Raw genomic sequence first — 12,625 nt, forward strand, 5'->3', positions numbered from 1 at the left:
TGAAATGATGCAGTCCTTCTGGTGGGAGTAAACCAGCTACAGAACCCACAATGGGACGCCAGCACTTGATTACAAACATTGGGGCCTCAATAAGTACTTTTTGTCCTATCTGTGCCAAAACAGGGAGCAGTGTGTCCTTGGTAGGGACCTGCTTGCACTCATGTGCATCAAGTACTTCCAGCAATTCATCTGTATCCACTGAATTGAAGTCATCCAAAGCCTTCAGGAGAACAGATGTTGTGTCAATAGTCCACTTGGAAATCCCCTTACTGATAAAAATGCTGATGTGTCAAATACTTATTTTCCCCGCTGTATGTGAGAAAACTTTTCATTTTTATTTTTTGACACACAATGAAGTAGGTTAAAGTGTCATGGGTTTTATTCATGTGGTTTCTTTTTAAAACATTATTCTTTCAGGCCAAGCGACAGTTGGGACGTAAATCTTACGACAGAGTGGCAACATTTATGTGCCATGATGCCATCACAGCCAAAAGATTTTATCAAGGTTATTTAAATAAGCTAAAGTGAAGTCATATATTTATCTATACACTTACATTTATTCATATTTAGTAATATTGCTTTGCACAGCTGAGGACCCTGCAGAGGACACACTCCAGAGCCGAGCACTGACCACCAATGCAATTGCAACATATGCAGCAAATAAAAGGAAAAGGAGAGAGGACAGAGGATCTGTGCAGGACGAGGACAGTGAAGGATCTGACAAGGAAGAGCAGCAGTCATCAGGAACAGAGGAGCTTTTAGACAGAACGCTCTTCCAGTGTAGCAGTAACAAGGTATGTGTGCCCTGATTCCCTTGGTAAGAGTTTTGATTGGTTGCACTTCTTTCATATATAATCATTTACTCCATCATGAACAAAACATATTTAATTTGTACCATAAACAGATGGTGAGCCCAGGTCAGGGTGAGGTTGCCTGTAGTGCCGGAGCCACAATAAGAGAAACTAAACAGGATTTGAAAAAGGGGGTGGAGCATCTACAAAAAGTGACATACCAGTTGCGCAAGAGAAAAGTATGTAATGTATGTTCTTGTGCTTGTTTTTAGTGTTTTCACTGATTACTAATCTTTTACCTTTTTACTTTTACTTTTCTAAAATCAGATGGTGGTCTTTTACAAAAAGATCGCTCTTCTTGTGAGACATACAAAAGAAAGGAATCTTTTAAACTACTGGTTGTCGAGCTGTATCTCCTCCAGAAAGGGTATTGCAAGCTTCACTGGGAAGTAACCAGCTTGTTTCCACCCTACAACAAACATTCTAGCTATAGCCTGCCATTCTTCACACTGAAAGTCATGCCGGATGAATGGCACTGATCAAATCAGTAAGACAATGACCTCTTCTAACAGTCAGTATTACGGGACAAGATCGTGGTTCAGGGGGTGCTTGGTCAGGAATATTGGCCTCTCCTGTCAGCCCCGGTGAGAGAGACAATGTGTGATGAGGTGGATCAGACTCTTTTTCTGTAAACAGTGTTTCAGGGTTTAGTTCAACCACACTAATATCCACCCTGTTATCCCCACTAATAATAACAACTGCAACAGAATCTTCACTTTCACCTACATTTGGCAGACCATCCCATGGTAATGTGTCATTCAGTTCCAAATATCCACTTATGGAAGCTCCATCATTATTTACAAAGTGGTTTGATGGTTCTTAATTTATGTTTTCCACCAACAGATCATCAGCGGCCCGATTATGTTCATTGTCAGTGAGATCTACCACAGAGGGCTGGGTTATTGCATGATCGGCATGTGAGTGAAGTTGGCCCCCCCACCTTCTTCAAATCCAACAAAAGTGGTATCAAACGTTTGTGCTACGTTTGTGCATGCTGCAAAAGTTTATTTTTTGCCGTTTTCATTTTAAAGATATTCAAGAAAAATTTCTAGCGGTCATCAGAGGTCAACCAGCCCCCCACATTAATGGAATCAAAAAAAAACTGGCGTCAAAAGTTTGTGCTACGTTTGTGCTGGTTTGTGCTGCTAAAATTGTCGTTTGTGCTGCCTCTGTTTTAAAGATATTAATGAAAATGCAAACGTCAAAAGGTCAACCAGCCCCCCACATCACCCAAATCAAACAAAAGTTGATGTCACAGGTTTGTGCTGGTTTGTGCTGCAAAAAATTTTGTTTGTGGCGCTATTATTTTAAAGATAAAGAGGCGGGGTACATCCTGGACAGGTTGCCAGTCTGTCACAGGGCCAACACACAGGGACAGACAACCATTCGCACTCACATTCACACCTATGGGCAATTCGGATTAACCAATTAACCTATCACCACAAGCTGCATGTCTTTGGAGAGAACCCACGCAAACACGGGGAGAACCTGCAAACTCCACACAGAAAGACCCTGGCGTGATGGTGGAATTGAACTCAGGACCTTCTTGCTGTGCAGCAACAGTGCTAACCACCGTGCTGCCGTAATAATAACATTAAATAACATTTATGAAGAAATTTAAAGGGGCATGCCAGTAGGTGCGTATCAGTTTATAATTAGATAAGGTGTTTTGAGCCAATAAGCTGGTTGTGGATCACTGACTACCATGTTTCTTAACATTACCTTACTCCATCTAGTGTGCTACCAGCAGGGTTTATGCTAAAATGCTAATGGTTGTTAAAACATTAACCTAATAATATGTGAACTGTAGCTTTTAAGTCAAATGGTAATATTAACAAAAGTGCTGTCATTTGTATGTGGGCTGTCATGAGCAAGTTGTATAAAATTAACATACACAGGACAGGAGTGCACTTCAGTGATTCAGCAAATCTGAACTCAAAGGCTCCAAACAGCCTGAAGAACTGTAAATCTTAGGTAACTGTCAATGTTACCTGAAAGGGCCGATTTATATTTTTTGCAAGAGTCAAACTTCTGTAGCCATGGTCACAAAAGGCTATTAAATGAGTGGGCTATTAAACATGTGTGGGATTGACACAGACACAGATTTATCTCAACAGTGCACGGATTTATCTACAAGTATTTTGATGATGAGCTATGAACATTGACTACATTCATTTTTATACCGATCAAATGAATTTTGAACTAGATCTTGTTAAGGATAAACTGGTACAACTCTGCCAAAAAAACCAAACATAGCGACCTGTGTTTGGTTTGTGATCACCAGGGGGTGCTATCATACACATTCTTCTTCTGAGAGAAAAAAAACAAGAGTTGAAGAAAACATGTGCTAGCTATCTTATTTGCATTTTTAAGCTAGATTCCATGACCAACAGCAATCATCAACACTTCAATTCACTATGTCAAAACAGTGTATAAAAGTAAGTAATTTTATGTCCACTTAAAGATGTAGAATTAAAGTTATAATCAAATTATAGCAGTAATATATCACATTTTTAATTTTTGCTTGACAGATGCCAAAGAAATCAGTGGTGGACAAAATTGCAGTATTTGAAGTCCTTCGTGCTTCTAAAGAAGCAGTCATAAAAAATGGAAAAGTTTCAACTCCAAGTGATGACATATGGCAAAATCTATGCAAACAACTTGGTGAAAAGATGACACCAAAAGCTCTTTACACTTTTGTTAAATTAAACAGACACAATGTATGGGCTGCTCTGGATTACAGTGATGAAGAGAGACTGACTGACACAGACAGTAGTGACAATGATAATGATTTTGAACAAAGCAGCTCTCCTTTTCAAAACAAAGACTGCAAGACTTTCAATGTGGAGCTCCCATTTGAACAGTGGATACATATGATTCCACATAAAGTCACATACAAAAAGAATACTTTCAAGAAAAGGGAATACACAATTTTGAAACCAGGTACATGGACTCATGTTGTAAACCAGGGAATCTGGAAAGAGGTTACAAGTACATGCACCATTACTTTTAAACGAGCCAAGGTGTACCCCAGAACTGTATCTTGTTTTATTAAATCAGAGGCTTTTGCAAAGAGTGTAGTGGCCAGCTGTACATTACATGTGAAAAGGAACCTGAAAATCACTGCCCAATGGTGCTGAAGTGTGTAATGGCAAACACAGATGAATCCATGCACACTGGCTTTTCTAGGAGAGCCGTGTCCAGAAGTCTGAGGGCACAAGTAAAAAAAGAACTTTGTGAAGGCAGACTGCAGCCCCATGTGTGGAGAGCATCAGAGACAGAAAAGCTGATGGACTTTGGTGATCCAGAGCCAAGCCATCTACCAAATTTGACAACTCTGCGCAAAGCCAAACATGAACAAAATCAACTAGAAGTTGCTCATAAAAACCCAATACTGTCTCTCCACTCATTAAAATACAGTTCCCCTCACAATGGAAGCATTTGGGACATTGGATTAGACAAGTTCTTCTGTCACTACTGGAGTCAAACTCAAATGCTGATGTACAAGATTGAAAAGCACCCCATAGTTGCCTTTGATGCGACTGGCTCAGTTGTAAAAAAGCTTCTCAGGCCTAATGGTTTGTCTGGAAATATCTTCCTGTATCAAGGTGTGTTAACAGGAAGGGACAACTCTCACGTCCCAATGGTGCAAATGTTGTCAGAGAGACATGATGTCCAGGCAATCACAAGATGGTTATCGGAAGTAGGCCGTGAAGTAGTCGTGCACCAGCTGAATGTGCGGAGATCTAAGTCTAGTACGTATATAATACACATCTATACCTCTACCTACTTTAATGACATGATGTTAATAATAAAGTGTCTAAGGTATTGTGCTTACATTTTTTTTTAGAAAGACTTGTCAAAGCAGAAAAACATGCTTTGTTCATTGATGAGGCTCCCCAGAAGATTGCTGCCGCACTGGGTATGGATCACTGCAATGATCACAATGACACTGAATGTTCATTTTACTTAAGAGGGATTATACAGACTTCAGATCTGGGTTAAGACAAAGCCCCTACAGATCTTTACATCACAGTGACCCACACACTGAAACTGAGCTTATGTCTTTTCTGTCTAATGTCCAGTTTAAATTTAAGAATAATGTGCAGCTTGGTCAATGTAATGCACATGAAGCCAGAGCTAAAACACATCACCATTGCAGTGAAATATGTGCAGCTCTGCCTTAAGATGGAGCCCTGTACATTTTGATCTTGTTATTTCTGGGATGATTGTAAAGATAATTTTCATTATTATGGCTAGAATAAAGTGTAAGAGGTATTTGCACTTACAAAGAATAAGACTTTTACTTTTATTGTTTCATAAAAGGTGTCCACAATTTAAACTTTAATTGCAGGAAATTTAATTAAATAAGAATAAGGAAAATAAAATAATCACAAAACAATAATCAGATTACTTAAACTCTACTTATCTAACTAAGATGCTCTAAGCTAATGCTAAGTGTGTTCTTTTCTTTGGTGAGGAGAGGTTGGAGGAAGGATGTAAATCAAAATCCTTCTAAATTAACCGCCTAACACAGCAACAATGAGCAGACAAAAAGGAATGAATTCACAGGTTGGACAGGTTTTCAACTGTGAACCTCTTCGATCCAATCTTTTGGGCTGCTCATCTTGCAGAAGACAAAAAAGAAAAACACAAAATCTCTTCTTCACCTCACCTGTTCACCCCCCCCCCCCCCCCCTTCTCCTACTGGACGTCATATCTTCCCACACCTTATCTATCAATGTGTAGCTTTTAAAATTGTGAATGCTTCATTACATTTTCATTGTTATTCTTAACATAGAGAATTCATATTCAATCACTTCATGTTTCATTCAGTTTATGTGATTCTACTTCAGTTAGATTTGTCTTTAGGACATTTTCACAAGAACATCCATTGTAACTTAATCCCTTTCCAATTCGAATGCTTTAAAACTCAGTTAATTACCATTTATTTCTCTAGTTATTTTATGATTTAATGAAAACATACATTTTGTTTGTCAGATATTCTTTGAGATTATTAGCTCCACTGTGTCACATTATACACAACACACAGAAACACACACACCAAGGTCAGACACTCTGTGAGGCCTGTTATTAGAATCACTGTTATTCTACAGGGAGTGCAGAATCATTAGGCAAATGAGTATTTTGTCTACATCATCCTCTTCATGCATGTTGTCTTACTCCAAGCTGTATAGGCTCGAAAGCCTACTACCAATTAAGCATATTAGGTGATGTGCATCTCTGTAATGAGAAGGGGTGTGGTCTAATGACATCAACACCCTATATCAGGTGTACATAATTATTAGGCAACGTCCTTTCCTTTGGCAAAATGGATCAAAAGAAGGACTTGACAGGCTCAGAAAAGTCAAGAATAGTGAGATATCTTGCAGAGGGATGCAGCAGTCTCAAAATTGCAAAGCTTCTGAAGCGTGATCATCGAACAATCAAGCGTTTCATTCAAAATAGTCAACAGGGTTGCAAGAAGCGTGTGGAAAAACCAAGGCACAAAATAACTGCCCATGAACTGAGAAAAGTCAAGCGTGCAGCTGCCAAGATGCCACTTGCCACCAGTTTGGCCATATTTCAGAGCTGCAACATCACTGGAGTGCCCAAAAGCGCAAGGTGTGCAGTACTCAGAGACATGGCCAAGGTAAGAAAGGCTGAAAGACGACCACCACTGAACAAGACACACAAGCTGAAACGTCAAGGCTGGGCCAAGAAATATCTCAAGACTGGTTTTTCTAAGGTTTTATGGACTGATGAAATGAAAGTGAGTCTTGATGGGCCAGATGGATGGGCCCGTGGCTAGATTGGTAAAGGGCAGAGAGCTCCAGTCCGACTCAGACGCCAGCAAGGTGGAGGTGGAGTACTGGTTTGGGCTGGTATCATCAAAGATGAGCTTGAGGGGCCTTTTCGGGTTGAGGATGGAGTCAAGCTCAACTCCCAGTCCTACTGCCAGTTTCTGGAAGACACCTTCTTCAAGCAGTGGTACAGGAAGAAGTCTGCATCCTTCAAGAAAAACATGATTTTCATGCAGGACAATGCTCCATCACACGCGTCCAAGTACTCCACAGCGTGGCTGGCAAGAAAGGGTATAAAAGAAGAAAAACTAATGACATGGCCACCTTGTTCACCTGATCTGAACCCCATTGAGAACCTGTGGTCCATCATCAAATGTGAGATTTACAAGGAGGGAAAACAGTACACCTCTCTGAACAGTGTCTGGGAGGCTGTGGTTGCTGCTGCACGCAATGTTGATGGTGAACAGATCAAAACACTGACAGAATCCATGGATGGCAGGTTTTTGAGTGTCCTTGCAAAGAAAGGTGGCTATGTTGGTCGCTGATTTGTTTTTGTTTTGTTTTTGAATGTCAGAAATGTATATTTGTGAATGTGGAGATGTTATATTGGTGTCACTGGTAAAAATAAATAATTGAAATGGGTATATATTTGTTTTTTGTTAAGTTGCCTAATAATTATGCACAGTAATAGTCACCTGCACACACAGATATCCCCCTAAAATAGCTAAAACTAAAAACAAACTAAAAACTACTTCCAAAAACATTCAGCTTTGATATTAATGAATTTTTTGGGTTCATTGAGAACATGTTTGTTGTTCAATAATAAAATTATTCCTCAAAAATACAACTTGCCTAATAATTCTGCACTCCCTGTATTCTCAGATTCATTACACTGGTTAACTTACACATTTTCTTTCCTTTGTTTCATTTATTTTCAACATGCCAGAAACTGAGCATAACTAACCCTCAGTAAAACAAGTTACAAGTTATGGTATCTGGAACAGATTTACATTCAATATTTAGAGTTATATTTTGGACGCACAGACGCGCGCGCGCGCACACACACACACACACACACACACACACACACACTCAGCCATTATAACAGCCATTTCTACTACTCAAACACATTTGCATTTGTTATCTATATGTAGAGGCGGCACGGGGCGTGAGACTTTTATCTCTTTCTATCTTCTATCTTAAGACACATTACAGGGTTTTGTAATTGGAAACTGGGTTTTTTGTATGGTTGGTCTGGAAAATTTGTTTGATACTTTGTGGTGCTTGCATGGTCCTTGAGACATGGTGCTTGTAAAATCCCTCTATAATCTGCACAAGGGACTGGACATGTAAATGCAGTGTATGTGTTAGCATAGCATATTAATACATGTAGTGTTCTCTTTGTGTTTTTACAGATGACCTCGAGAAGCAACCCCAGAGCAGAACAATATTGAAATTGTTTTTTGGACTGTTGGGCGGATATATTATTGCCATAACTGGTCACCGAAAGGGAGTGATCATCAACATGACTACTGAGGAGGTTGAAATGGCAGAAAAAGCTAAGCAGGGTGCCCGCATCATCCGTGTATGTACTAAAACGATATAAATCTAAGTATACATAGACATTTTTTTATTCAGCTGAATAAACATGTCTTTTCATGTATTAGGTTAAACAGCACAAAACTCAAAGATATCATGGGCAAGCAGCTGTCCCCCTGTACAAGAATGAGTATACCTGGTTGCAGCGTTACAATCATATCAGAGAGTATGTTGAAGGCGGTTCGGAGGCACCGACTTTTTTCCACAGTTCTAGTGGAGGTGTTCTTCATAGACTACCGGTATTTTTCAAGGCAGCCTGGGAGATGATGAATCTGGGGATTGCCCCCACCTTCAACATGCTACGTTCCTCCTGTAGCACTTACAGCGGGGAAAATAAGTATTTGACACATCAGCATTTTTATCAGTAAGGGGATTTCCAAGTGGACTATTGACACAACATTTCCACCAGATGTTGCCATCAAGCCAAATATTGACGTCATACAAACAAATCAGAACATATAAGTATACAAGTTAAACCACAATAAATAAAGTGAAATGACACAGGGAATAAGTATTGAATACATGGAGATAACAAGGGGCAAAATGACATAGAAAGCCAGGAGATCACCTGAAATCTGTCAGTATTGATAGAGAAATCCTGTCCCCTATCAGTACTAATTGATATCAGCTGCTTTAGTCCTAATTGATGGCCTATAAAGGCTCCTCATTACCCAGAAGGCACACAGGAAAGACTTCATGATGGGTAAAAGCAAAGAACTCTCTCAAGATCTTCGTAATCTTATCGTTGAAAAGCATTTTGATGGGAATGGTTATAGGTGCATTTCCAGAATGCTGAATGTTCCTGTGAGCACTGTGGGGGCCATTATCCGGAAATGGAAAGTGCATCAGTTCACCATAAACCTGCCACGATCAGGTGCTCCACGCAAGATCCCTGTCCGAGGAGTCCAAAGAATAATCAGGAGGGTTCTCCAAGAGCCAAGAACCACTCGGACAGAACTTCAGGAAGACCTTGCATCAGCAGGTACTGTTGTTTCAAAGAAAACTATAAGCAATGCACTGAACCGCCATGGCATCCATGCACGCTCACCACGCAAGACTCCATTGCTGAACAAAAAGCATGTCAAGGCTCGGTTAAAATTTGCGCAACAGCATTTGGAGAAGCCTGTGGATTATTGGACGACTATAGTATGGTCAGATGAAAGCAAAATTGAACTTTTTGGCAGTCATTCTACACACCATGTTTGGAGAAGAAATGGCACTGCTCACCACCCCAAGAACACCATACCAACAGTCAAGTTTGGGGGTGGAAGCATCATGGTTTGGGGCTGCTTTTCAGCAAGGGGTACTGGCAGACTTCATATTATTGAAGGCAGGATGAATGGAGAGATGTACCGGGACATTCTGGATAAAAATCTGCTGCCATCTACCAGGAAGCTAAAAATGAAAAGAGGGTGGACATTTCAGCAAGACAATGATCCCAAACACAAGGCCAAGGAAACAATGAAGTGGTTTCAAAGAAAGAAAATCAAGTTGCTTGAATGGCCCAGTCAATCACCTGACCTAAATCCCATAGAAAATCTATGGAGAGAACTGAAGATTAAAGTTCATAAAAGAGGCCCAAGGAACCTTCAAGATTTAAAGACCGTTTGTGTGGAAGAATGGGCCAGAATCACTCCTGAGCAATGCAGACGACTGGTCTATCCATACAAGAGGCGTCTAGAAGCTGTAATCACCAACAAAGGCTTTTCTACAAAGTATTGAATAAAGTGTGTTCAATACTTATTCCCTGTGTCATTTCACTTTATTTATTATGGTTTAACTTGTATACTTATATGTTCTGATTTGATTGTATGACTTCAATATTTGGCTTGATGGCAACATCTGGTGGAAATGTTGTGTCAATAGTCCACTTGGAAATCCCCTTACTGATAAAAATGCTGATGTGTCAAATACTTATTTTCCCCGCTGTATGTGAGAAAACTTTTCATTTTTATTTTTTGACACACAATGAAGTAGGTTAAAGTGTCATGGGTTTTATTCATGTGGTTTCTTTTTAAAACATTATTCTTTCAGGCCAAGCGACAGTTGGGACGTAAATCTTACGACAGAGTGGCAACATTTATGTGCCATGATGCCATCACAGCCAAAAGATTTTATCAAGGTTATTTAAATAAGCTAAAGTGAAGTCATATATTTATCTATACACTTACATTTATTCATATTTAGTAATATTGCTTTGCACAGCTGAGGACCCTGCAGAGGACACACTCCAGAGCCGAGCACTGACCACCAATGCAATTGCAACATATGCAGCAAATAAAAGGAAAAGGAGAGAGGACAGAGGATCTGTGCAGGACGAGGACAGTGAAGGATCTGACAAGGAAGAGCAGCAGTCATCAGGAACAGAGGAGCTTTTAGACAGAACGCTCTTCCAGTGTAGCAGTAACAAGGTATGTGTGCCCTGATTCCCTTGGTAAGAGTTTTGATTGGTTGCACTTCTTTCATATATAATCATTTACTCCATCATGAACAAAACATATTTAATTTGTACCATAAACAGATGGTGAGCCCAGGTCAGGGTGAGGTTGCCTGTAGTGCCGGAGCCACAATAAGAGAAACTAAACAGGATTTGAAAAAGGGGGTGGAGCATCTACAAAAAGTGACATACCAGTTGCGCAAGAGAAAAGTATGTAATGTATGTTCTTGTGCTTGTTTTTAGTGTTTTCACTGATTACTAATCTTTTACCTTTTTACTTTTACTTTTCTAAAATCAGATGGTGGTCTTTTACAAAAATGATAGGACAGATGTGGGGAAACTCACACAAGAAGACAATCCAGAAGAGGAGGAGGAGGATGAAGCGAGGGAATGGGTTCCTAAGGTGGGCAGGAAAAATCCAGCAGAGTTTCTTCTCCTGCAGTTAAAGATGTAAGTGTTTTGTTTCCACACATCCATGAAAAATGAGTAAAATATATATTTTTCTGTTCTAATAACAGTCTGTGAGCTCATCTGAAGATGATGGGACAGATGACTGGAAACCCACACAGGATGAATCTGAAGGCTATTCAGAAGAGGAGGAAGAACAAGAACGTAAAAGGATTCCTAAGGTAGCCATGAAAAACAAAACTGGGTGTCCTGTGCCACAAAGAGATGTGAAATTCATCCTCAGTTTCAGTGCTTCCACAATCAATCCATCAAAAATGACCAAACATATTGTTGTCTTCTCTGAAAACAGATGGTGGCAGCATCTGAAGAGGATGGGACACATGATAGCAGACCCACACAAGATGAATCTAAAGATGATTCAAAGCAGAATTCTGCTCATTGAACTCTTTTCAGCAGAATTCTGCTCATTCAACTCTTTTCAGCAAAATTTTCAGTTTTTTCTGCTGTTTTCAGAAAAAAACATTTTTCAGCAAAATTCTGCTGATTGAACTCTTTTCAGAAGAAATTTTACTGATTGAACTCTTTTCAGCAAAATATTCAGAGTTTTCACCTCTTTTCTGCCCAAATTCTGCTTATTCACCTCTTCTGAAACATTTTCAGCCTTTCCACCTCTTATCAGCACAATTCTAAGCCTCTTCTGCTCATTTCAGCACAATTGTCAGTCTCTCCACCTCTTCTTTGAGAGAATGACTGTGGCGCAGTGAGATGAGAACCTCCCTTGAGTACCAGAAGGGCCAGGTTCGAATCCCACTCGGGCAATATTTTTTTTGTTTTTTTTCTCAACTTTTTCAGCTTTTTTCAGCAGACATCCTCAGCGTAAAGGCATCCACACAGCATTTTCGCAGGAAATGCAAATTTTTCTAGTTGCACCTTAGAACACACATGCATCAACACTACAATGAGTTTGTTAGTGGGGCAATCAGAAACGGGCAGTTAGTTCACCAGTAGTGTAGACAGTCAGGGGTAAGAAAACAGCAGGGTCCATCCGGGCAGAAACCTCTCTCTCCCTCTCCTTTCAGAGCGTCCATCGGCTTCTAAACATATTAAAACACTTGAGCTACAATACCAAATGCTATCACATAACGATTTAGCATTAGCATGCTTTGACTGAAAATCACAGAGCTAAACATACAGCATGGCATCACACCACATAATGCGGTAAGCTGCGCTAATTAGCAAGCCGCTAGTTAGCATCACATATCACGCCATTTTACCACTATAACGAATAGTTACAGTACAAATGTCAAGGCACACAGTCTCATTTACCTCTTGCAGATCACAAATAAGTAATATCAGGACCACGGGTAGTCGACCTCAATGATACACTTAGATGCAAAATCCACACCACGTTTGCCTTACGACATCTCTCTCTTCGGACTTAGCTTCTGTGTCCGCTCCCACAGATTCACACAAACTTACCACTCGTCCCGCCCCCATAGCAGAAAAGAATGACATTGACTGGCTCG

At 40.1% G+C, this 12,625-nt stretch overlaps 1 protein-coding gene across 3 annotated transcripts; it reads left to right on the plus strand.

The window, feature by feature from the left end:
• Positions 1–4,555: 4,555 nt before the first annotated feature.
• LOC309696200 (uncharacterized protein) lies at positions 4,556–11,924 on the plus strand. 3 transcript variants are annotated; one of them, XM_082517361.1, is made up of 5 exons: positions 8,626–10,376; positions 10,460–10,665; positions 10,776–10,901; positions 10,990–11,094; positions 11,210–11,924. In XM_082517361.1, exons 1-5 carry the CDS (start codon positions 10,256–10,258, stop codon positions 11,645–11,647), a joined length of 996 nt encoding a protein of 331 aa, XP_082373487.1. In that variant the 5' UTR covers positions 8,626–10,255; the 3' UTR covers positions 11,648–11,924. The 3 variants fall into 3 exon arrangements, 1 of the variants encoding a protein (XP_082373487.1); XR_014273372.1 differs by lacking the exon at positions 8,626–10,376 and adding an exon at positions 4,556–4,773 and having other exon boundaries at positions 10,460–11,094; XR_014273373.1 differs by adding an exon at positions 4,593–4,773 and having other exon boundaries at positions 8,071–11,094; positions 11,210–11,584.
• The last annotated feature ends 701 nt before the right edge of the window (positions 11,925–12,625 follow it).

This window comes from Aulonocara stuartgranti (assembly GCF_965226115.1).
Source record: "Aulonocara stuartgranti genome assembly, chromosome: 19".
Taxonomy (NCBI): Eukaryota; Metazoa; Chordata; class Actinopteri; order Cichliformes; family Cichlidae; genus Aulonocara; species Aulonocara stuartgranti.

Coding starts and splice junctions, on each gene's coding strand:
- LOC309696200 (XM_082517361.1), top strand. CDS start 10,256: ATGTGGTTTCTTTTTAAAACATTATTCTTTCAGGCCAAGCGACAGTTG. Junction 10,377..10,459: donor AGCCAAAAGATTTTATCAAG/GTTATTTAAATA, acceptor TGCTTTGCACAG/CTGAGGACCCTGCAGAGGAC. Junction 10,902..10,989: donor ACCAGTTGCGCAAGAGAAAA/GTATGTAATGTA, acceptor TTCTAAAATCAG/ATGGTGGTCTTTTACAAAAA.